The sequence below is a fragment of the Phoca vitulina genome, unplaced genomic scaffold (assembly GCF_004348235.1).
Source record: "Phoca vitulina isolate PV1807 unplaced genomic scaffold, GSC_HSeal_1.0 scaffold25, whole genome shotgun sequence".
Taxonomy (NCBI): domain Eukaryota; kingdom Metazoa; phylum Chordata; class Mammalia; order Carnivora; family Phocidae; genus Phoca; species Phoca vitulina.
Window position 1 is genome coordinate 13,293,309 of NW_022589728.1, and position 26,155 is coordinate 13,319,463.

The 26,155-nt window shown below is 39.1% G+C and overlaps 1 protein-coding gene across 1 annotated transcript in view; it reads right to left on the reverse strand.

Moving 5' to 3' along the window:
- Window positions 1-26,155, reverse strand: part of ASPH (aspartate beta-hydroxylase) — a 181,941-nt gene that overhangs the window by 19,060 nt on the left and 136,726 nt on the right. The window contains exons 21-22 of the mRNA XM_032421682.1: window positions 21,229-21,366; window positions 1,353-1,488 (exon numbers count right to left, since the gene is read on the reverse strand). Of these exons, the coding sequence (XP_032277573.1) occupies window positions 1,353-1,488; window positions 21,229-21,366 (274 nt within the window). The remainder of the gene's footprint in view (window positions 1-1,352; window positions 1,489-21,228; window positions 21,367-26,155) is intronic.

Genomic DNA, 26,155 nt, shown 5'->3' on the forward strand with positions numbered 1-26,155 from the left:
ACATTACAGCTTAAGGAATATATTTTGCCACAATTAAAACTTTTTTAAAAACATGCAAAAATTTAAAGTCAAAATGTTGCCTTCAACCAAATCTTGTCTCCATTATTTATTTTCTTGCTTGCTTAATACTTTTATGTGCCCTATAAAGCTTTGCAGATTTCAACTTTATCAAAGCACCTGCTGTTAGCAGAGACTATGGTTCTGGAAATTACTGCCAGGATGCCTGCCATTCTGCAGCATTGTCCTAGGAAGCATAAGGATGAGAGTGCATTAAGGATGTTAATGCAACTGAGGCATCAGATGAACTCCTGAATGCATGCTTGAGGCCAAGAGAATTCATGCATTTTAGTGAGACTCTTAACAGATAAAATTAGCATGTTGTTCACCTATTGACCTTGTAGCTCCCTTAAAAATATCTTGTTGGCAAAAAAGCTGACAGTCACTAAAAATCATGTGATGTCTCCTCTGATGGACGTATCCTTGAAAGTATTACTGAAGTAGCTCTTCTATCTCTTATGAGCAAACCATTCTGAAAGTGTAAGTGAGATAAACAACTGCTTATTTGTCCTTTAATGTAAACTCACTGCTTGTCCTCTCAATGTATTTGGTATAGCTCAATATGTGCAACACGTACTGTTTAGTCTTCAAAATGCACTTATTTTTGGATAGCTATTGTTAACCCAGGTTGATGCGATTTTTCAAGAAGAGAATTGGAAAGAGCCTTAAAGCTAAAATTCAATGCTCCTCATTTTCAGGATAGATTGATATATTAATTCATCGAACACACACATACCGTGCCCAACCTGGGTTCAGCCCAAGGAATGTTAGGTTGAATGTGAGCCCCTTCCTATTCTTGAGGAACGCAGACCCTAATTATCATTGCCTGTCACTCTGGTGTCTTATCATCTCCAACCCATGGTGACCCCATTTTGGCAGGCAACGCTGTCTCTATGCTATGGAGCAAATGAGGCTCAGGGGAGGTCCTTTCTAAGATAGTGATTAGCACATGGTGGGCTTTTTGGTTAAGCCTACACAGTAGGGTTACTCTTTGCAACTTATCATTTAATGGGAAAGACCAGGAAAATCAAAGTATTATTTATATATATTTATCCAAATAAACATGTGAGTATACCTACATACACACACACATATATATTTACATGTGCACACACACACACAAATAAGTGTTCACATGTAGTTTTAAGAAACGACAGATTTCAATAATATATTTTTTCTGGGCAGTTTCCTTTAAGTTGGGGAATTCCAGCTCTGGGAAGTATCTTGGGAAGACTTGAGCCTTCTTCCCATCAGGTCATTGGCTGCAGAGAACAATCTAGAAGTCAGAAGCTCACCTTGCTGCCACAGTGTAAACTGGCTCCAGTCGCCTTTCTCCCTCAGGTTTTCATCTTCAGGCAGGAAGAGGCCTTTGGCTTTATCCATCACTGCAAGGCCTTCATCCCGGATTAACTTCCAGTTTCTTTCTAAGGACTAGAGGGAAGATTCCGATTTTACTGAACTGGGCATACGCCTGGTAGTCATTATGATGACTCAGCTTTTTGTTTGTTTATTTGATTAATAAAGTAATGAAATCTGTGCTCTCATCTAGATTGCTTACTTCAATTTCCTCTGGGACTTCTTGTCAAGGGTTTAAAAAAGCCCTACTGTTATTTTTGAGAACTCAATGCCTTTGCAGCATAAAAATGTCAGTAATTCCTCAGAGAATAATCCCTTCCAAAAATTAGTTTTATATTTGGCTAAAGGTTGTTTGTTGTTGTTTTTTTTCAAAGATCACAAGTGAACAAGAGTATTGCTCTTGTTGATCATATTATATCAGTACATTACAGTATGCTCCATGCGACCCCCCCCGACACGCAAAGAATACACATCAGGGACTTCATTTCATCTTTCAAAAGAGGTCCTCATGAAGATGCCATTCAACGTGGTAAACTGTAATTACATTTCAAAGACATGGGAAAAGTGTCCTTGGGAACATTTGATGAATTATAAAGTTAACAGCAAAACAAAGCAAATAAATGCCCAGGTGTTTAGAATTCAGCCAAACAAAAATATTTCTGACTTCTCCTTTACGAGGGTGCTTTAGCCCCTGTCGGAAAGTGGGTTTAAGACCAACAGAGCCTTGGAGTGGCCAGGCAGATGCTGGTAGATGTGTGGAAGGAGCATTCTGAAGCTCTCGCCTCCAGGTCATCCTCACTACCACACTGTGATGCTGATGAGCATGGGAGCAGAGGGGAAAGCAGGTGAGGGCGAGCTTCTAGAGTGGTGAACTGAGAGGTACTACTCTGAGGAAAAAAGAACAAAACCTGTTTTCCTACTGTATGCTGAGACTAATTGTACAGATTACCCAGGATTTTGAAATGTTAATAATGCCAAACATTTCTATGTTAAGCAAGAGATGGATGGAATAGTTGAGTATATGGGTACATGGAGAGGGAGGTGCACATTACCTGGTTTCAAGAGTCAGGGCTCAAGAGCAGGGCACTAGAACTGGTGAGTTACAAACAAAAAGAAAGATTTTGACAGACAAAAAAATAAAAACAACAATTAGCGCTCCCTGAAAGTGGATTAAGGTGCCGTGTACAACACGGCTCTCTATCTTTTGAATTAATCAAGCAAAACTGGTTGACCCATTATTGGATAGAGCAAAGCATGAGATAATGTGTGAAGTGTTTTTCTTTTTTACCAGCCCATGCTTCATGAATTCATGATTCCATGTGGGAAAAGCGATAAGGAGCCAAGAGAGCTCTGAGAGACAGATGCCCTCAGAGATTTGTGTGAAAACATGGTGCCAACTTCAGCCCAGCCCAGGGAACATTTTTTATATTAGGTGACAACATTAGGTTTATTAAGATATTCTAGGGCCAGACATACATTTTAAGATTAGCTACTGGTTTTCTACTTCTTCTTTTCCCCTTCATTTCTTTGAGTCTACCGGTTTATTTCCTTTTTAAATGTCAGCCTGATTGAGGTATAATTGACAAAATTCTAAGATCTTTAAAAGCGTACATTGTGGTGATTTGATATGCGTATACATTGTGAAAGGATTTCCCCCATCTGGCTCATTAACACATTCGTCACCTCACAAATTTATCTTTCATTTATTCACTTTTAAATTTTTCTGTTGAGAACATTTAAGTTCTACTATCTTAGCACATTTTAATTATACAATACAGCATTATCAACTATAGTCACCATATTAAACAAATCCTCAGACTTTATTCATCTTATGGATGAAAAGTCTGTACCTTTTACCAACTTCTCCCTATTTCTTTTACTCCCCACCCTACCCCAACCCTGGCAACCACTCTTCTACTCTCTGTTTCTATGAGTTTGACTTTTTTTTTTTTTTTTTTAATTTAGATTCCACATGTAAGTGATACCATACAGCATTTGTCTTTCTGTGTCTGGCTTATCTCACTTAGCATAATGCCCTCAAGGTCCACCATGTTGTTGCAAATGGCAGGATTTCCTTCTTTCTCAGTTGAATAATATTCTCGTGCGCATGCGCTTGTGTGTGTGTGTGTGTGTGTGTGTGTGTATTTATGTCTTTATATACCACATCTTCTTTATCCATCCATCCATTGATGGACACTTCGGTTGTTTCTATGTCCTATTGTGGATAATGGTGCAATGAACACGAGAATGCAGATCTCTCTTCAATATCTCATTTTCATTGTCTATACCCAGAAGTGGGATTGCTGGGTCATGAGGGGGTTCTATTTTTAATTGTTGAGGAAACTCCATATTGTTTTCCACAGTGGCTACACCACTGTATGGATTTGATGCTGCTATTTCTGTGAGACCCACCTATTGATTCCTGTCAAAAGCCACAGCCCCTGCTACCATCACACTGATTTATGCTGCGGCTGGTCATCAGTAATTTCAGTATTATTTCATCCCAAGTAGGTAATTCATACATAGCAAGTCAAAGACAGAATTCCAATAAAAAGACACTCAAAAGCCTTCACTTTGGCAGGTCCCCTGAATGACAGAATATGATGTTTTTTTCCAAGAATCCCAAGATTATGGAAAAGAAAAAAATGCACCCCATATATTCACATCTTCTCAAATGTACCTAAATTGCCAACACTCCTTGTGGCTATTGTAATTTGTCCAAGTTGATAGATAAATCTGTTAGATTCGTGTTAAGTTGTCACACAGATGAGGGGAGAATTACCTTTCTAACACATGAAATTACTTTTCAAATGAGGTCACTGGAGTCTTACACAGCAGGCTCTTCCCTTCTTCCCTCCTGGTATTTTAGAAGTTTCTTTCATTTCTTTTGAAAGCTGATGTTAGGAGCATCTTTGCAAAGAGCTGATCTTTTGTTAGGAAAACAGGGCACAAAGCCCTAAGGAAAATGTTAACGTGATTGCATCACTAAATAAAATCTTTACAATTTTTCTTAGGAGCAGACTTTTACCAGAGTAATGAGTGCACTTGGATTTGTTTTTGGTTTGTTTGTTTTCAACTTTGGAAAGATTCGGCATGGTCTCTTTTATGGACATCACAGAGAAATCTGGGATGGGGCCTGGGAATTTTATTTTTAAGCATAAACCAAGGAACCACATTGTATAAAATTCATATGATTACAGGGGATTAAATCTCAAACCTAATTACATAGGCTGTGTGTGTGTGTGTGTGTGTGTTTGAAAGAGAGAGAGAGAGAGTATGAAGGGCTGGAGGGAGGAAGGGATCGGATATGAATCCTTTCTACAGTAATACCACTCAGATGTCTGGGATGGCAACAAATTTCCATTTCTTAGTAAATTCCAACAGGAACTTGAAGGCTCACACAGAGCAGGCCATGCCTACCTTTTTAAAGGTCTCATCTAAGATACTACTTCTTTGGCCCTAAATACACCCATTTCATAAAACTGAAAAAAAGAAGCCGATAGGGTTGGTATTTGAATTGATTGCTGGGAAGACAACAGCTTCTAATTCACATTTCTCCTTGTGGCAGCATAGATTTGAGAGCACACAGATATGATTGTTTTTACGGTGCCACATGGCTTCATAAACCCATCATGAGCACTTGTCTTTTGTTGAACCTCAGCTATATTTGGTACTCTAGCCAGCTCTAAGTGGAGTTCCCAGCTTCAAGCTTCATTAATCCCACAACACATTACAGTTCTCTTTACTCCAGACCTCCCAATCAGTTGACAAGGTCCTCACTTCCCAGATATTCTGCTCATTCACTTGGATGGTATGCTTTTCTCTTCAACATCAAGTTAGATTAGGTTTATTTTTAAACCCTTCTCCTAAAACTGACTTCTTGAAGAAAGTCTTGAGGGGAGCAAACTAAAGCCAAACTAATTCTTATAGTTAAGTAGTTAAATTTCCCTTTCTATTTTCACTCAATTAAAAGTACATATTTTTAAAATTCTACTAATACTACAGGTCTTATAATAAAAGCAGCAGTCCCTCACTCAATTCTTCCCCAATCCTGAGTCCAACCCCAGTTAATCGCTTTAAACACCTCTTCTGCTATTTATCTGCTTCTATCTAAATACTATGTTTATGCCGCTATTTCTTGATTTATTCCATTCTAGACATTATCACTCATCTTTCTCTTAGGGAAGGTAACAAGTTAACAATTTGATGTCTTCTTTTCCCTCTTCTCAATCTTGCTACAGTTAAATTCACAAATCTTTCATACATCTGAGTAAATTCACATTCGGTATCATCCGCACTTGAGTTGTACTGTGATAATGACCCTTCATTCCACATTTCTGCCCCCTTTTCTTCTTCTTTTTTTTTTTTTAAAGATTTTATTTATTTATTTGACAGAGAGAGAAAGCACAAGAAGGGGGAGTGGGAGAGGGAGAAGCAGGCTCCCCACTGAGGAGGGAGCCCAATGCAGGACTTGATCCCAGGACCCTGGGGTCATGACCTGAGCCGAAGGCAGACACTTAACGACTGAGCCACCCAGGCGCCCTCTGCCCCCTTTTCTTTGACTTCATTTTCTAATGCACTTATAACTGTTTCTTCTTTACAGCACTGAAAGGCTGATACAAAATCTCTTGATACTATTCTACCCCTTGCCAAAAACATCAGATAAGCCACTACTTTCTTTCTCTCTTTTTTCTGAAGATAATACTGCAGTAGCCACCTGCCTTGCTTTGATCTGGACCAGCTGCTGTCTGAGCATGCTGGGCAAGCATCATCAGGGAACTGCTCTCGGCTTTTGCCCTGGAGTGGTCTTCCTAATTATTGCATTCTAGTTATTCCCAAGAAAGGACACAGCACAGGTAACACTAAATTTCTGAAAATATCTGAAGCTATACTTACACCTGAATGAAGGCTTGCCTGTTCACAGAATTCTACACAGGAAATACTTTCTCCTGAGAATTTTGAAAACAATGCCACATTGTATTACAACTTTTAGTGTTGCTGTTGGGAGATCTGACCTTTTATATTCCTTTTTTGGGGGGTCCTTCAGAAAACATTATAGAAGTCAGTATAGTGTAGTGGGTATGGGGCTAGATTGCCTGCCTGGTTTGGAAATCTAACTCCCACTTACTAGCTATGCGATATTGGGCGATTCACTTATCTACTGTGCCGTAGGTTCCTCATTTATAAAGACAGTGAAATACTACAACTTTCCTCAAGAGTCTCTAAGATTAAATGTGCTAAAAGTACCTCTGCTATGTGTAAGTACAGCTATGATGATAATGACGAGGATTTTAAAATCTTCTCTTTGTTTCTGGCTTCCTGAAATGTCCTGAAACTGTACCTTAGCTTAAGTGCTGGTCACTTACGGGTCCCTCAATATGGAAACTCACAATTTTTCCATTGGAGACTATCCGGTCTTATTTCTTTAATAATTTCTTCTCCATTCTGTCCTTATTCTTTCTGGAACTTCTTTTGTTTGTTGAACACATTAAATTGATCCTCTAGTTTTCCTAACTTCTCTATTTTCAATCTTTTTTGGTTTTTCCTTCTTGCAGATTTTCTTGACTTAGCTTCCAATACTGCTATGAAACTCTTATTTTTGCAAATCTATTTTGCACATTTCTGACAGAGTCCTAGTTGGGTTTCTTTTCCTTTCCACAGTATCCTACCTACTCTTTTCTTGTGGCTACACTATCTTCTCTTACTGCTCTGAGTATATCTTACAGATATTATTTCTGTTGGCATCTGCTCCTCGCATCTTCTGTTTCCCCTGAGCTCTACTTCATTCTTTGTTTTGTTCTTTATCTTCTTTCATGTTGAGGGGTCTCTCCCGTGTTAGGCGACCCTCAGCTGGGAGTCCTACAGGACTGAGACAGTGATTGGGAGCTGTGTGAAAGGGGAGGGCGTGTGGTTGACAGGCCTCCCCGTTGGGCACGTCATCAAGCCAGTTTTCTCACTGGGCATCTGAAACGTCGGGTAGGGAGCGGCATATTCTTTGAGCCCATGCGGTTGCTGCAGTAGCAGGTGCCTTAAATCCCTTGCCTTTGGAAGCCCCTCTGCAATCACTTCCTTCGGTTTCAGCTTTCTTGGAATCACCAAGTCAGATACTTCCCTCTTCAATTTTCAAAAGACAAACAAAAAACACGATGGTGTCATTCATCTGTCTTGTTTCCCTCCTGTTTTTTTTTTTTATTTGTAGGTTTATATTTTTATTGTCATTTAAGTGAGGTTTTTCTTTTCTACTGTCATTTTTTTCCTTTTTTTATCCTTTTGTTATCATTTAAGTGAGGTTTCATATGGGAGGTATTAAATGCATTGCTCAGTTCTGCTTAATCCTTCTTCACCTGTATTTTCTATATATCTCGAATAGGTGATTATTATTTATTTTCCTTCTTTTCTCATAGACTAGAAGGACCTTCTAGTAAAACTGAGAAAACAAAATCCCATTAGCCCGCAAAACCTCTTAGTAATCCCTGGAATGCGTCTTCAAAACATCACCAAACTCAAAGTGATGCCATTTCACGTGACAGAGATAGGTAGCAGAGAGAAGAAAACATTTCTCACCATCATATTTCACATTTTCAATCAAACTCTGTTACTCCATATATTGCTTTATGGTCACCCTAATTTCTTTTCACTTGGCCTACATGCTTCCCTTGCATCATTTGGTTGGTATGCCCCCTTTTCCACGATGTGGTCAGATGATGACAAAACTGATTATGATGCTTGAAGCCTGACATAAGATCACTTTTAATTTTGTCTTAAGCAAGCAATGTTCATCCATCTGAGCTTTAAATATTTTCTTCTATGTAGGAAAATGGAACTGTTCAGAGAAATGCTTTTGCTAAGGCAGTAAGTAAAGATTGCAGAATGCTAAGTAAGGGGAGTTTCTTCACTAATCGTATTAGTTTGTGGAGGTTGCCATAACATATAAATACCACAGGCTGGGTGACTTAAGCAATCAAAATCTACAGTCTCACAGTTCTGGAGGCTGGAAGTGCAAGATCAAGGTGTCGGCAGGTTTGGTTTCTTTTGAGCTCTCTCTCCCTGGCTTGCAGATCTTTTAGCTATGTCCTCACCTGGTCTTTCCTCTATGTGTGCACACGTCCCTCCGTGTGTCCGAATTTCCCTTTCTTATAAAGACACTACTCATATTGGATTAGGGCACACCCCAATGGCTTCATTTTAGCTTAACTGCCTTGTTAAATGACCCTGTCTCTAAATACAATCACATTCTGAGGTACTGGGCTTCAAAATATGAATTTTGGGGACACAATCAACACATAACACAAATGTTCATTCAAGTGAGAACTAGTTCCAGCTAAGAGGGCAAATAGCAGATGGAAAGGGATCAGGAATAAATTCACATCAACATGGAAGACAGTACATTTATAGGAACAAAATAAAACAACAGTCATGGAAAAAGGCAGGAAGAGCTATGCTTCTAACATGTGGACAAAACATAATACAAGAACTCCTAGAGCTCAGATTAACGTACACAAGATTAGGTAAGCAACTGCATATGATCAGCTGTTAAGAAAAAAGGAAGCGAGAAAACACAGATATTGGCAACTGAGAAGTCCCAGAGATGTGTATGTACCTTGCAAGGTTCTAACTCTAAATTCGGAGAAGGCATGCGGTCAAAGACTATTCTAGGCAAAGTCTGTACATTAAAACTGGAGTTAGAAGGAATTGGTAACAATAGTGCATTAGTACAATATACACCAAATTCTATATAATTGGCTGTGAACATGTTGTTATAGTTAATTATTATTTGGGAATTATATATCTAATTTTTTGAGAGATAAATCAGCTTGAAGCCTAGTCAAAACATGCCTATACTTTACACCATGATAATGAAACATGGGTAGCATATCCTAGATAAGACACGAGTAGTGGACTCTCCTTTAAAGAGAGCAGCCGAGGGTGGAGGGCATCCCACTGAGTGCGGAGCTGAAGTTATGAATCACAGCAAATGCCATAGTGAGTATAATGCTCTCACAGCAAACTCTATTTGCAATAATTTAAATAAAATCTCTGCAGGAAATTAGTAGCATTAAAAAAGCAATCTCTTGCTGGTACTAATGCATTTTAATCAGATTTCCTGTTTTTCAAGTTCGAATATAAAGATAAAAGAAAATATCTGACATTTCTTATTGTGGAAATAAACAAAGACCAACCGAATTAGAAAAACAAAGGCTATATATTCACAGCATGCTATAGCAGGGGAGTCAGCCACCATCACTTGTGTTTTGGTGAAGAAGTGGGAAAACTTAAAGGTGAAAAAAGGAAAGGGTTCAGGGGTACCCTGAGTGGAGGCTGTTGGCAGGTAACGAGAAGTGCGCATCCTATGTGATTGGTTAGGAGAGCATATCTGGCTTTCTTGGCTTGGTCCTAAGTTGGAGGCAGGGACAAACATTAAGCAAGCTGTCAGTTATTAATCAAGTCCTGGACATTTGGGGCCAATTGTTACAGAAGTTATTCTTTAGCTTCCTGGATTGTCACTAGAGATTGCTATCTGGCCAATCTGGCTTCCTGCAAGTTTGGCTTACAGCAGGCTGGCTTCCTGGGTTATTTAGAAAAGGGGGTGGTTTCCCAGGCAGTTTGCTGCAGGTTGTGGGTCAAGGTTCTAGGTTTATATGGTCTGGACATCGTCCATTTTTACATTTAGTCTCTCATTGTCCTTACTGAAGAAAAAGGATAAGATAAGGTGCTCTGCACTAGGGCAAGAGAAGAGTCTTGGAGAACTGGAGTTTGCTCTTTCTAGAAAGTGGCAGAGAAAGGCTGTCTTCTACCAGGATAAAGGAGAAATGATAGTCCGGGTTACCAGGGGAAACATCCAGCCTGAGGGCTTCAGGAAGCAAATGAGACTCCTATTCCTTATACCCTAGGCCAGACTGGCAGGCTTGGGGGCCAACATTCTTAGTCAGAGGAAGTTAAAAGGTGAGACAAGGTACCATCTCCCTCCCTACTCTGCCTACAGGGACCAGTGCACTCAGCTGTGTCCTGGACAAGCAAAAATCCCCAAGTCCCTAACATCAAGGGGCTAAGAGTCTGGTGGGGAGGCTTTCTATGCATACAATCAATAAATCGCTTGATAAACAGATTATCTATAATATATATGTGCATGTGTATATTTAAGACATCGACCCATGTGGATGTGTACTAAGACATAGATCACAATCTATAGGATTAAAAATTTGGAACAGCAAATAGAGCACCAACCTACAGATACAGTTTACAATTTTTCTGAAATGTTAAACACTGTACTGTGAATCCCCAAAGAGAATCACAGATAAAGATAATTTTTAGACATTTTCTTTTCACTGACCAATACTGAAAACTCACCAATTTCACTCTCAGAAAAAAAACCACCCTTTTAGTTTGAAATAATTCAAAGAATATAACAGATTTTATTCTTTCGCTGTGTTGCCGTAATCGGCATCATATGCCATTCTAGAACCTTAGCCGAGCGTGGACTCTTGTTAAGGGCTCCCATGTCAACACACATAGGAACATCCATGACGGCGGGTTTTCGTTGTGTTTGGTTTTGTTTCATTTTTGTGCCTTATTAAAACCTTGCAGGGGAGGAGAAACTGAGGTAATTATTTTGAATTTAGAGATAAAGAAACTGAGGCTCAGAGGGTGAAATGACCTTCCGTAGGGGTCAGAGCTGAGAACAAAACAAATGTTTCCAACATTTGTCTTGCTTGTCCCTCTTCCTCTGCTCCTTCCCTGTTTGTGTGCATGTGCTCTCTCTCTCAAATAAAATCTTTAAAAAAAAAAAAAAAGACTATGGTTTTCAGTTGCTATTCGCTGTTGTTTTTCAGTGTTATTACAGTAATTTCTACGCATGCATTGTTTACATCTAAATTAGGCATGGAGTAATGTAGATCAAAAAGCTAATCTCAAAAAAGGGAAGAGCAAAACTCTTACGGAATGGTGGCTTCTCTCTGGCTAGAAGAGATCTTTTCTATTTATAACCTAGCAAAGACTAATCCATTTGTTTCAATTTCTATGTTAAATAACCCCAAAGCACTATGGCTTTGATATTTGTGATTTGGGCAGCAACCTACTCGCTTTTAATGAAAATATGCATAAAAGAGAAAACTCTACTGGAATATTTTTCTCTAATTTTTTTTTCATTCAGTCGCCATAGCCTCTTACCGCCTCCAGCGCAGAGTTGCTGAACTGCAAACTACACAATAAGATGGGAACAATGACCATTCAACAAAAGGGAAAAACACAGGTGATGCATTTTACTGAACACTGTCCCATTGCCTTCAAGAAAATTGCACTCTACTTCTCACTGGTAATATAGTGAGAATAATTTAAATGGAAATGTGCTATCCATGGTAGTCAATTGTCACTGAAGGGCTACCAGAATGATCCTAAAAGGATTTTGGCCAAAAACGGCAGCTACCTGATCTAGGTTTCCACTTTAAGATGTTAATGCCCAATCCATGATCCATGGAAGGAATCTTGACGTACAAGTGTTTGTCAACTGAATGGTCATTAGCCCTGGATTTCCTTACCCAGCACGGTCAGTATTGGCAAACGATCACCTTGAAATTACTTTTTTATTTGAAAGTTGTAACCAGACACAATATTAACATTTCTACAAATAAAGATAGTTAGCAAGTAATGCACTGGATTTCAAACACAAGATGTCACACACTCTGAGATTCCATGCTGCTGGGGACCCAGTGATCAATGCCCAGGCCCTGCTTTTCTTCTTAAAAAAGGAGAACTTAAAACAGGCAGGGCTGAAATCAAGAAGTCTAGGGAAACAGAATTGAAATGAAGACATGATTGGCAAAAAGGAGAAGGACATGAGACCATCAGTAACTTTGAGATAGAGTGGGCTACAGCGAGGGTATGGACTTTGAGGACAATGATTTTTATTCAAATCCCAGCCCTGCCATCATTAAATATGGGACCGTGGGCAAATTTCATTTCTCTACTCCTTACTTTACTCATATATAAGTGGGCACAAGCATACCTATCTTGCAGAATTTAATAAAGATCAGAAGTATTACATACAAAAATGCTCAGTGCATTGATTACAAATGGGAGGCATTTCATACATGATAGCTGTTATAGGATTATTTTGGTAATACATATGTCAAAATTGGCTTTCCAAGTTGTTTTTTAGAAACTAGAAAATATTTTCCTATGAAAACAATGTAATTAATTAAATTGACTAATAATAATTCTCATTGAGCACTTCCCATTTACTTATTAAGTCTGAACAACCAGGTAACAAATACCATTTCCATAGGTACTTTGCAGATAATGAAAGCAAAACACATACAAGTGTTGCTCAATGTCACAGAGCTAGTAAGGAATGGACCAAAATATCAAAATGAGGCAATGCGGCTATGGAGTCCTATGCTCTAAGCTGCTCATTATATTGCCTCACTGGTGATTATTAAGTGTTTTTCACCAACCCCTCAGAAACCTATTTATTTTTAACATACTTGAACTACAATATGTTAACAGATTTATTGAGCTATAACTCACATACCAAAATTCACTCAACTTTTACCATACGGTGGTTTTTAATATACTCACAGAGTTGTGCAACCATCGACTTTTAGAATGTTTTCATCATACCAAAAGTAACCCCTTACCCATTAGCAGTCACCCCTCTCACCCCATCTCCTCGGTCCCTGGCAATCACCAATCTACTTTCTGTCTCCATGTATTTGCCTAATCTGGACAGTTCATGTAAACAGAGGGTTTTTTTTTTTTTCCTAAAAATGTATTTATTTATTTTAGAGAGAAATAGAGAAAATGTGTGTGAGTTCGGGGAGGGGCACAGGGAGAGAATCTTCAAGCATAGAGCCCAACTCGGGGCTTGATCTCACGACCCACGAGATTTGACTTGAGCCAAAACCAAGAGTCAGACACTTAACTGACTGAGCTACCCAGGTGCCCTGGACAGTTCATATAAATAGAATCAACTAATGGTGGTCTTTTGTGATTGGTTTCTTTCACTTAGTGTAATATTTTTAAGATTCATCTATGTTGTACCATGCCTCAGTACTTCATTTCTTTTTATTGCCATTGTGAAGATATACCACATTTTGTTTACTCATTCATTCATCATTTAGATGAATTATTTCATCATTTAGGTTGCTTCCACTTCTTTGGTGTTATTAATAATGCTATTATCAACATTCATGTACATATTTTTGGATGAATGTGATGTTTTTAGTTCTCTTGGGTATATACCTAGGAGTGGAATTGCTGGGCCATAACTCTGTTTAACTTTTTGAGGAACTGCCAAATTGTTTTCCAAAGTGATGCATCCCTGGACATTCCCACTAGCAATATTTGAGGGCTCCAATTTCTCCATATACTTGCTAACATTTGTTAATGTTCATCTTTTTTGTTATAGTCATCCTCGTGGGTGTTAAGCAACATCTTGTGGTTTTGACCTGCATTTTCCTAATGATGAATAACATTCAGCATCTTTTCATGTGCGTCTTGGCCATTAATAGATCTTCTTTGAATAAAGGTCTATTCAAAGGAAAACTTGCACCCTTTTTCTGAGTTTTTCAAATCTTCTCCCATTTTAAAACTGGGTTGTCTCTATATTGAGTTATCAGAATTCCATATATTGTGGATACAAGTCCTTTGTCAGATAATGACTTACTTCTCATTCTGTGGACTTTAGTTTTACTTTATTGTGTTCTTTGAAACACAAAAGTTTACGATTGATGAAATCTACTTTATATATTTTGCCTTTGTCACTGTGCTTTTGGTGTCATATCTAAAAAAAAAAAATTGCCTAACTCAATGTTATAAAGACTCACTTCTATGTTTTCTTCTACAAGTGTTATAGTTTTATTTCTTACATTTAGGTCTATTTCCGTTTTGAGTTCATTTTAGTGTATCATATGAGCTAACTTCATTTTTTTCGCATATGGATATCCAGTTGTCCCAGCACAGTTTGTGAAAAGACAATTCTCTTCCCATTGCATTGTCTTGGCACCCTTGTCAAAAAGCAATTGATCACAAATGTAAGAGTTTATTTCTGGACTCTCAGTTCTATTTCACTGATTTCTATGTCTACCCTCTGGCAGTTTTAAAAATCATACGTAAGAAGAAAAGAGTGACAAGGGAAAAAATGTACTCTCTCTTTTATGTTTATCCACGTGGTTATCTTTAGTAATGCTCCATTTTCCTTCATGTGGATTTATGTTACCATCTAGTGTTTTCATTTCAATCTGAACAACTGCGTTTAGTATTTATTGTAGAGCAGGTCTGCTAGTGGGAAATTCTCCCAGTTTTTATTTCTCTAGGAATGTCTTAATTTCTCCTTTATTTTTGAGATCGTTTTGCTAGATCAGAATTCTTGGTTGACAGCCTTTTTCTTTATTTAAATGTCATCCCACTGCCTCCTGGACTCCATGGTTTCTGATGAAAAATTAGCTGTTAATCATAATGAGGATCCCTTTTCCACAATGAGTCCTCTGTGTTTTCAAAAGACTCACTTTGTTTTTGCCTTTTGGCAGTTTGACTAAGAAGTGTCTAGGTATGTTTCTTAAGTTTATCCTACTTGAAGCTCACTGAGCTTCCTGGATGTGTAGAGTACTGTTTTTCATCTAATTTGCTAGGTTTTTGGCCATTATCTTTTCAGTACTCTTTCTGCCGCCTCCCTTTCTTCTCTCCTTCTGAGGACTCCATAAGGCATATATTGTTACACTTGCCAGTGCCCCCACACATTGTTTCCTTCATTCTCTTTTCTTTCTGTTCCTTAGTATGAATACTTTCAATCAACCTATCTTCAAGTTTACTGATGATTTCCTCTATCAGATCAAATCTGCTGTGGAGCCTCTCTGGTGATTTTACACTGAAGGTGTTATATGCTGTGGCTCTAGATTTTCCATTTGGTTCTGTTCTATGTTTCTATTTCTTTATTATTATCCTCTATTAAGTGAGCTATATCCTTTTTTTATATTTTATTTATTTATTTGAGATAATAAATAATAGCAGGGAGTCTGCTTCTCCCTCTGCCTCTCCCCCACCCATGCTCTCTCTCTCTCATCACTCACTCTCTTTCTCAAATATGTGTGATATGTAATTTTCATTGAGACTATTATTATTGTGTGATCTGCTCTTCCCCAGCATTTGTTGTTGCTGATTTTTGTTGTTGCCACTACTTGTTTGTTTAGTGACTTTTCTTGGTTAATTCTGTGAAGTCTCTTACTCTATTGTCATGCATGACCACTAAAGCTTCTTCTTGGTTAGCTTAATAGTCAGCTAATGCATGGTCAGAGATATCCTTAATTGCTTGAACTAGTAACTCTTCCCTCTTTTTGTTGAGAGGCTCTGTGTGAGTTTTGAAGCATGCCTGCAATGCTCAGGCAGTTTAAAACTATGCTCTAGCCATCATTTCTTGCCTGTGATGAGCCTCAGAGTCAGCCAAAGGCGAAGCACTGGGGCCCCTTTGGGCATTTCCTGGGCATGCACCCCACAGCACACATACATTGGAATAGACATCCCCAGGAATATGTCAGAGCTTTTCAAAGCCCCTCATGGGCATCCTGTTCATCAGATTTTCTTTATTAAGCCCTTTTCTTGCTGTGGGCAGGTTCTCATTTGCCCCAATATTTAAAAAATTGCCACTAATCCTTTTGACTAACATCCTGGGACAAAGCTATACTTATGAGTGAGGTCAAATAACAACACTGTCCTGAGAATGGGGCTTCCTGAACAGCACAAGTTGGTCAAACAGTGACAGTGCTCTGGATATGAAACTTTGTAAAAAGCCCCATACCTAACCTGCTTACACTGATGTCCACAAGACTGTGGTCTTCATGGTCTTCACACCTAGTGTTGTGAGACTGCTAATTTTCAAGGCTCTCTGGAGCTGGGGAGGAATGGATGAGAGCAAGTCAAGTTACTATCCCACAAATCCTTCTGTTCTTACTGAGGCTTAGCAGATTTTCTTGAATAAATGTTCCTCAAATTGCTGCAACTCTTTGGTTAATGTACAGAGCTCTGCAAATGTTGATTTTGACAATTTTTCTCAGTGCTTTCCTCACTTTTATGGAGTGGCCGAGTTACAAAGATGTTCCCTCTGCCATCCTCAAATCCTGCCCCATCCCCCAATATTTTATAAGCATAATTAAATACTTGAAATTTCAACAGGAACTCTGGACACTCTAAATATCTTTCCCTATTATACAGCAAAAATTTCTAGAAAAGAATGCCCTTGAGGAAGAAGAATGCCCTTGAGGAAGAAGAAAAAGAGAGGATCTTTTCTTTTTTTTTTTTTAAAGATTTTTTATTTATTTGATAGAGAGAGACACAGCGAGAGAGGGAACACAAGCAGGGGGGAGTGGGAGAGGGAGAAGCAGGCTTCCCACTGAGCAGGGAGCCCGATGCGGGGCTCGATCCCAGGATCCTGGGATCATGATCTGAGCCTAAGGCAGATGCTTAACGACTGAGCCAACCAGGCGCTCCGAGGATCTTTTCTTCTCTAGGCATCCCTCCCAGTGCAGTAGCAATACAAGAGAATTTCCCCCACATTCAGGGAAGGCCAACAAGGATGCTGTGCCAACTGCTTATAAGTAAGAAATGTTAGTGGTATGATTTTTATATCCCTGGGACTTCTGACACATCTATGAAACAACTAGAGAAAAGAGACTTTATAGAAACTTCTACCAACAAACCTCATTTATGAGCACCTACCATATATCAGATACTGTACTAGTTGTGAATATGACAAACATGGCCCAGCTATCTTAGAGCATATGACCTCAGGGGGCTACACTGAACTAAAGAGGTGATCAGAATACAGTATAAATGCTTAAAAAGAAATGTATAAGGTGCTTTTGGATACATGCTAACTTATTCTCTCAAAAGAAATGACCACTTCTCTAACATCTGAAGGATAAACAGGAATTGGCTGTGAAGGGGATAGAAGGAGAAAAGGAAGTGGTAAAGGGAGGTGAGACTATCACACGGGATGGTCTGGTGGGAGGAAGAATTTTGGCTAAATTAAAAACAGTACAGGGCAGGGCAGTGGCAAGAAATATGGACACAGTAATAAACCTGGAATTTTGGGTAAAGCTGAATCTCTGACCAAAATTATAAAGTTGGAAAGGAGTATTAGCCATGGGATTACATGGTGAATTAACCTTCACAATGAATGTTAATGTCTGTTGGAGATAGAACAGAATGAGTGAAAAATCCATTTGGAGAGCAAAGCTTTGGTTTTAACAAGAAGACTTTAACAAGAAACTTTAACAGCAGTTGAACCAGAGTGGAAAGGTTTTTTTTTAGAAAATGAATGACAAGAAAGGGAAAACAGAGAGCAGAGAACAGTGTTTGGATCTGAGTGCATATCCCCAGTTAGCAAGGACACTGAACACTGGAGGTCACTCTCCAAACATCCATTGTACCTCTTCCTCCTTCCTAACAGAACCCTGATTTAGTTCATGTGTTTACTTCCCCTGAGGTATTCCACTGGACTTAGAGAAATCTGACCTTTTCCTGGCTTCAGGAGTTGATCTATTGGTTTAAAGATAATCTCATAGCCCCTTGCCAGTAATTCTTCCAGAATGGAAATGTGACTTAACTGGCTCAATCAGACTGAAGGAAAAGATTTTTGTTCCCTGGGTGATGGAGAGGTACATTCTTTCTCCTACTGGAAACCTGCTGCCCCAGCCTGTGGCTAGCTACTTGGTTTCTCAGACTCCTTTGTAATCGTGAATGCCCATGTGACATGGTTATGATCACCAGGACAAGGTCTCCCAGGAGGTTTCTGGAAGGCTATTTGGGCCTGGTGTGGTGGCTCGACAATGTTATGAAACTCTCAAATACTTTCTAACCTTCCATTCCAGGAGCTGCTGGCAGCCGTCTTGACTTAAGCAAGTGCAAGGACAGAGCTGACCAGGGAGGAAGTGCAGAAACAAGAAAACCTTCCACCCGGGTGCACAACCCCTGAAGTCCGCCCTACTGCTAGGCTGGGCTTCCTTCACCCACGTCAAATTCCTTGTTGCTTAAGCCAGGTTCCAGTTGCATTTCTGTTACTTGAACTTGAAAGCATCCTAAAAGCCACAGTAGGGAAATAAACTCACAAACAGACCAGGAGAAGAAGATTAGATGGTAGAAAGAGAATCAGAAGAGCTCAGTGTGATACAATCTGATGTAGGATGAAATTTTACAATGGAAAGAACTGCTGACATGTCAGTGCTCACTGTAAGAGATTTATCCAGGAAGATGTTTTTCCTGTACTATTTCTGCTTTGGATATAGAACCTCTTTAAATCAATCTGTGTTCATGGTCACCACACCATGGTTTTCTGACTTATAAAATATTCAAGTCTAACTGATGGCAGCCTACTTTACAATTGGATTATGATGATTATAGTGTGCTTTTACAATGAAATACAAAATTAAGTATGGTCGAGAAAGACTTATTCAATGTAGGTAAATTGACACTACATTGAAACTTTCTTTCCCCAAGTAGAAAAAAATTCTTCAATGAAGTCTTATACATCTTATATTCTATTCAAGATGTTCTTTAGCAAAACAAATTTTTTTTTGAAAAATGTAAAACACTTAAAAGTAGAGAGAACAGTGTTAACTTCCATATATCTGTCACCCAGATCCCCAAATTATCAATATTTTGTAACTCTGCTCTTCCTTTCCCATCTCTCTCAGATAAGTGAATGTAGTAGCTACATTGCCAGTGGTAAGAATGGGCCTCTTAATTCTGCACCTACTTATTGTACTTTACCCCTACCCGCATGAGCGGGGCAGGTGTTCGCTAGACTAGGATTGCTGCCCGCAATCTAGACCAGCACAATGGTCAAACCTCATGTCCTTTCCAAAAGTGGAAACATATTGAGCATAAATGAGGAGAAGGAGGAACAGTAGCTGGGAGTAAGGGAATGAACAAATGGGCTTTGTAATGGAGGGAAATCCAATATTATATCAACACCTCAAAAGAGGCTCAGGGCAAGAGATGATACTCTCAATTATACCAGATGCATGAAAAGGTAAAGCCATATATTTCTAGGACCACTCATACTTTTGGAACCTGCTGAGAGCTGATGGAGGCCTGCCAACTCGAGTGGCCTTGCCCTGGGAGCTATTTTCAAATGGTACAATGATGGGCTGGACTAATTATTAGTGACTGAATGGAACGCTAGTAACATGCCAATAGCTATTAACTGTTCTGATCCTTTGTTGTGGGCACCTCCAATTCATAGCCAATCAGAAGCATAGGGGACAACCTGAACTTGCAATTGGTGTCTGAAATGGGGTGGGGGCAGTCTTGTGAGACTAGCCCCTTAACCCGTGCAACCTGACGCCACCTCTAGGTAGACAGTGTCAGAACGGAGTTAAATTTGTAGGACACCCAGCCTGTGTCCTCTGAGAACTGGAGAACCGCTTGGTGGTATTGGAAAACACACATCGGAGATGTAAAATCAGCTGTCTGAACATGAGAATGTGTTTTCTTATATACGAACAATGTCTAGATGGCAGTTAGATTCTCAAGCTGGATCACTGAGGCCCATCTAACCTATAAGGTGGATGACATTTACATTTTTATTAAAACTACGAGTTAATTTACCTCCCACTTTATTAATACATCTAAGAAGAAGAAAGAGCTTGCCAAAGCAATCATAAACTTCCGACCAGTCTCTACCAAAATTACAAAGTAGACATTCTTACCATTTGGATTTAATTTACCAAAATAAAAACTTCTAATTTTTCTCTTGTGTTTTTTTTGTTTTGTTTGTTTGTTTTGCCATTAAGTTGTTAGAATCACTCAGTTTCTTTATCCTACAAATCTGCCACAACATGTTCTAAAAATATTTGCCTTTTTTTTTTTTCTATCCACTCAGAAGTAGTGGTTCTCAAAATGTGGTCCAGGGATACCTAGCGGATTCCTAGACCCTTTGAGGGGTTCTGCAAGATCAAAACTATTTTCTTAATAATATAAGGATGTTATTTGCCCTTTTCATACTCAATCTTTCATGGTGTACAATGGAATTTTCCAGACGCTACTTGACATATGACACTATCACCACTCTAATGGATGTATATGTGAAGTAGATATGAGAACACTCTTATCCTGTATTAAGCCAGACATCAAAGAGATTTGTAAAAATATAAAACCATTCCACTTTTCTTACTACATTTTTTGTTTTGAAAATAAAGTTATTTTTTAACTTATAAGATTTACTTACTTATTTTGAGAGAGAGAGAGAGAGAAAGAGAGAGAACAAGCAGGGGGAGGGGCAGAGGGAGAGAGAGAATCTCCAGCAGACTCCCCGCTGAGCACAGAACCCAACGTGGGGCTCAATCTCATGACCCTGAGATCACAACCCGAGCCGAAACCAGGAGTTGGATGCCCAACCAACTGAGCCACCCAGGCACCCCTAAAGTTATTTTTTAAGTTATTTATATTAACATGCAATGAGGTTTTTGTTATTTTTAAAGAATTCATAAATATTACTTTTATTTTTAATTTCTAATAATCATATTGATAGACATAGCCCCCCCAAACACACAGACTCCTTGGGGTGCTCCCTATTTTTTAGAGTGTAAAGGGGACCTAAAGTCAAAATGTTTGAGAACTGCTCTTCAAGAAAACTTCCTTTCTTCACCATCTAAACTGAACTTTTGGCTAATGGGTTGAAAAGATTCTTTTTGCAATCTTTTTGCAAATGTCGCTGGATGTAAAATCTATCTCCTCCCTGACATTCCTCTCTGTGGTAAGCATTATCTGATTTTGAGTAGGAAAAAGACAACGATTAGTGAGGATGAAGTCTAAGTTAGCACTCACCTTCACTAATTCTGTGTAGCCTGTTTCTCTTGGGGTCCACCACGGCTGCGCTTTCAGTCCATGCACGTTGTATAGAGAGCGCTGCCATACAGATGCAAAATGGCCCCTCTTGTGCCCAAGCTCGTACCACTTATATGCCTGAAAGAACAGAAAGCTTGAACTACGTACACGTGAAGCATTTCTATTAATTAAAAAATAGAGAATCACTTTTGTAACATTTAAATAAAGAGTTTGCTAGTCAGGTGCCCAAATTTGTTAGACTGGTGAAAATACCATTATTTGACTGGGTTTCTGATAATGACATATTATTCTTACAAATGCATGTCTGCATTTTATTTTCCCTCTGAGGCTTTATGCTCTCCTAATGCGGACTCGTGCTGCACTCATTTTGGTCTTCCTCGGAGCGCCCAGCACAGAGTCAAGGACTTCTTTGTCAAGTGGATAAATAATCTAAGAAACCATAATGGATTTTATCTTTTAGCTTTCATTTCTCAAGTTCTACTCTTATGTTTCCTTTAAAAGGAAAGGATTTTAATAATTTCTTCAAAGATATTTGATTTACTGAATAGGATTGTGAAAAGGAAAAGTGACTTCTTTTCACACATATCTTCTTCCCATGTCTGCATTTCAGAAGTCGGCCCCAAGGTAACAGAGTATAAATCCTCCATTAAATTAAATAGACAGAAAGGAAATATCATTCTGATCTGGCAATAAATATAGCAAGAGCCCATATTAGACTTTTTAAAGGGGAATTTTGGTTCCTTTTCATTTTTGTTTTTTTCTGCCACAAGGGATAACATTTGTGGCTTTAGGCTAGTTGTAACACGATACGATTTGCCTCCAAGACTAGCCTTTTCAGGGACAGCTGGCTGCAGAGTATGCTGCTCCATATGTCTCCTTCCAGTGACACCCTCACCATATGCTCCCCAGGGGCCCTCCCCACAAGGTTCTTGCACCGCACACACTCACTCCATTGTCTTCAGGTTGGATGACGCTCCAGTGCTGTACTTAATAGTATCGCCCTCATGCCTCTAAGTCTGAGCTAATGATGACTTTTTGAAGAGTGATTTCAAATACACACTGTGATCAATTAAACACAGGCATTTAATATCAGGTGGACTAAGAAGATATTCAAAAGAATATCTTCATAAAACTCCAGATATACTTTATTTTTATTATTATTAATTTTAAAGATTTATTTATTTCAGAGAGAGAGAGAGAGTGAGCATGGGGGGGGGGAGGGGGAGAGGGAGAGGGAGACAATCTCAAGCAGACTCCCTGCTGAGCATGGAGCCTGATACAGGGCTCCATCTCACAACCCCAAAATCATGACCTGAGTTGAAACCAAGAGTCGGACGCCCAAATGACTGAGCCATCCAGGCACCCCCCAGATATACATTAAATGTAAAAAATATTACCTTTTAAAAGTCTTAAAATTCTTAAGTCAAAATTTCCTTCATTAGGAAAGTCAAGTGTGATAACAATACCACTTCGTATTTCCAGTAACACTTTTCAGTTTACTACTCACTTTTCCATGTGCAATCACATTTGATCTAATAACCTCAAATATGTCCATTTTTACAAATGTTGAAACTGAGGTTTAAAAAGGCTAAATTATCTTGAACTATAACCCAGGGCTCTGGCAACTTATTCCACTCTCCTCCTATCTTTGTGTCATTAAAAAAGAAAAAAACTATCAAAAGTGATATTCTTATTTATCTTTCTCAATAATATCTCAAATCAAGAATGTATCTACTAATCATTCTTCTATGTTTTCCTTGAAATACATGTAAGTTGTAGCCATAAAGGAGTTTCTTAAAAAGCCAGAAACTTAAAATGGCTAATCATTGTCTGAATTTAAAAAAATAATAGTAACATTTTACTTCTGAAATTTATTTGACTTTTTAAGTTATTTCTGTCCAATTTAAATTTAGGATTTTATTTCCTATAGGAAATAAACAACAATATTAATTATCACAGGTGATTTTTTGGAATGCTTATTTTGAGTCAGCAGCAATTCATTTTATGGACAAAGCACACTGTCAAAGTGAGGGAAAAAAAATACTATAGGAAAACCAAACCAGCAAAGCTCACAGCTCTAGTTCAGGAGTCAGAAGTCAGAATGTAGCCCTGGACCTAATATTCACCATGCTGGATGCCTGGGCAAGTCACTTTGCTTACAGTGGCATGTTTAAACTATCTACAAAGTCTTTTCTCACACTCAAAGTCAGTCCAGGAGGACCCTTCATTTTGTAGGCCCCTGCTATTCAACTTTTAAAGACACAAAACCATGACAATGATATGCTGGGAATTTTAAGAAATTATCTTCAATTATACAGAGGACCCAATAAAATCAGTCAGATTGCTTTCTTACGATACAAATTGCTAGAACATCAATGATCAAGTTAGAATCTTCTGAAAATTCTCTCTTTACTATTTCCCTTTTATGCCTCGAATCAAGGATATGAAAATAAACAGATCACCTGGGGATCCCTTCTTACATGTGTTTTATATCAATGTCTTCTATGCTTCAAATTACCGCCAGGTGTGCGTTACACACACACACACACACACACACACACACACAATACACACACACTCACTACACAGAAATAATATGTCCACAGAACTATCTCCACTCAGAAGAGCCCAGGCCCCGTGTGTCAGGTGTGGTCCCAGCTGGAGCCTGTCCCGCCTGGAGTGCACAAGACACGCTTGTGACAACGGCTGGCTGCCGCTGGACTGTGGAGACCGTGAGTGCCATCCCTTGGACATACGGCTTTATGTATATTTTGCACTGTAGGGTTTTTGAATACACGATGGCCTGGAAGAAAGTAAGACTCAAGCAAGAAACAACAGCTGGGCTCGTCCAGCCATGCCTGAGGGTGGACGGTGACAAAGGGCTACACTGAGCGAGCAGGCGGGAAGGTGGGATGGGAGCCAGAGGCTGAGGAAGCCGACTCCCCCGAACCTGGTCCTGACCTCACTGGAGAGAAGGGGGCAATATCATCAAATGAGAGACGGAGCCCAGGAAGAACAACGGTTTAGGGGAAGACAAGGGAGCTGTCCTCTCGTGTGGGGACACTAAGCAGGCAGCAGACACGGGAATCTGGACTCGGGGTAGGAGACGAGCTGTGGGTTTACAGGTTCTAGAAATCCCAGGAGCAGCTGCAGCTGAACCGCTGCAAGACCATCATGGTGTGTCTCCCTCCCTCTTCCTGTCCATTTGAAACAAACCTGTTAGGAAAATCTTCTGCAAAAACAATCTCATTGTCAGCCTCTGCAGCACAGAGGCTGTGGGTTTGCTTCTCTTTCGGTGCCTGAGCAGAGCCCCATGCATCGGAACACGGAAGATGGCTGCTTCCCGCTTTGCAAACTCAGAGCATGACTGTCCGTTCACAGACCAATACCCGAGATTGAGAATATCCGGACAAGGGGCTCCTATAAGCTTATTTTTGTTCTCCTGTAAGGATGAAGCCTTGTGAATTTTTTAAATTCAAGAACTATGATGTCCTTTGCATATTAATGATAATTAAGCTGATAGAACAGTCCCCTAGGTTCAAATCCCAAGCCCCTAACAAATGTTTAGTAGTGGATTCTTTGCCCTTGAAGTAAGGGCTGTTTTCATCTAAGATGTGAGAATAAATCGGAGACTTCTTTTATCTCTCTTTGCCCTGGACCCTAAGATGTTCAAAGATAAATTAATTAGTGACAATTACATTTACAGCAATCAGACATGAACATTTATGCAGTGTGAGATACCACAGCAAAATCTTTCTTATCCTTGTCACTCAAAGGAGGTACCAGGCATTTATATCTAAAACAATGAAGGAACACAAAAATGAGAACGAATCAGCAAGTTATTTTCCCTTCTTCACTTCTAATACTTCATTTTATTCCAGTTGACTGACTGATAGGTTAGAGGGGAAAGGGACAGATGCACAGTAATGTATAAAGAAAACAGTGTCAATCATCCAAATCTCTCTTACCCCAAATTGGTTCATGTGTCTCGCTGGCAATTACCCCATCACAAACCCCCCTGCTCTTATGAACCCTCACTTGTCCAGATGGTTCCATGTTCTTATTAATTTTAGAAACCTGAAGCTGTGTTGTCTTGCTGCCTGCACTTTACAACATATATGGAAGGCAATGGTTACAAAGATTCAGTGTCTCACTTCACCCCTTTATCCAGGTCTGTAAGGAGAGCCCAGCCTAGAGCCCTGTGATGATGTAAGAGAAAAGGCAGGGTTCACTCCCCACCAACAGTGATGGTGATCATGACAATTTGGGAACTTCAGTACACGGATGTCATGATTAATAATAATCTAATGTTATGTTTAAAGAAGCTGACATGGTATTCAGAAAAAAAAAAAAAGCAATAATCACAAAGAAAACACGTAACTTGTTTTAGCTAGTACATTTTCCGTGTCAGTACCTGTCATTACTAGAGCTACAGGTATTCATCTGAAACTTGGTATTAAATACCAGAAGGTAATTTACATAATTAACCACTGGGTTCAGTGCGTGCTTAGGACTCAGCTGAAGAAAGAGTTCATTCTAAAATAACTACTTTTTAAATTCCAAAAATAAAATAAAAACAAATCTAGGCATACTGTTAAAATATTTTTAAAATATTTAAGCAACTTCAGAGATATCTTTTCATTTCATAATTTTAAAAATATTTTTTCAGGGCAATGCTTATCTCTTTATGCGCCCAGACCCACACGTGTGCACGCACACACTCACACACATACATATACACGTACTAAGGGAGAGGTTGCTCTTATGATTACTCAGCTAGTTTCTTGAAAGAAACTATAAAGGTCAAAAATCCCAAAAACTCTTTCTAGGCTTGTAGGAGTTGTTGGGCTGTTTGAAAAAAAGTTTAAATAGTTAAACAGTTTCAATCACCACCTTCAAAGTGTAT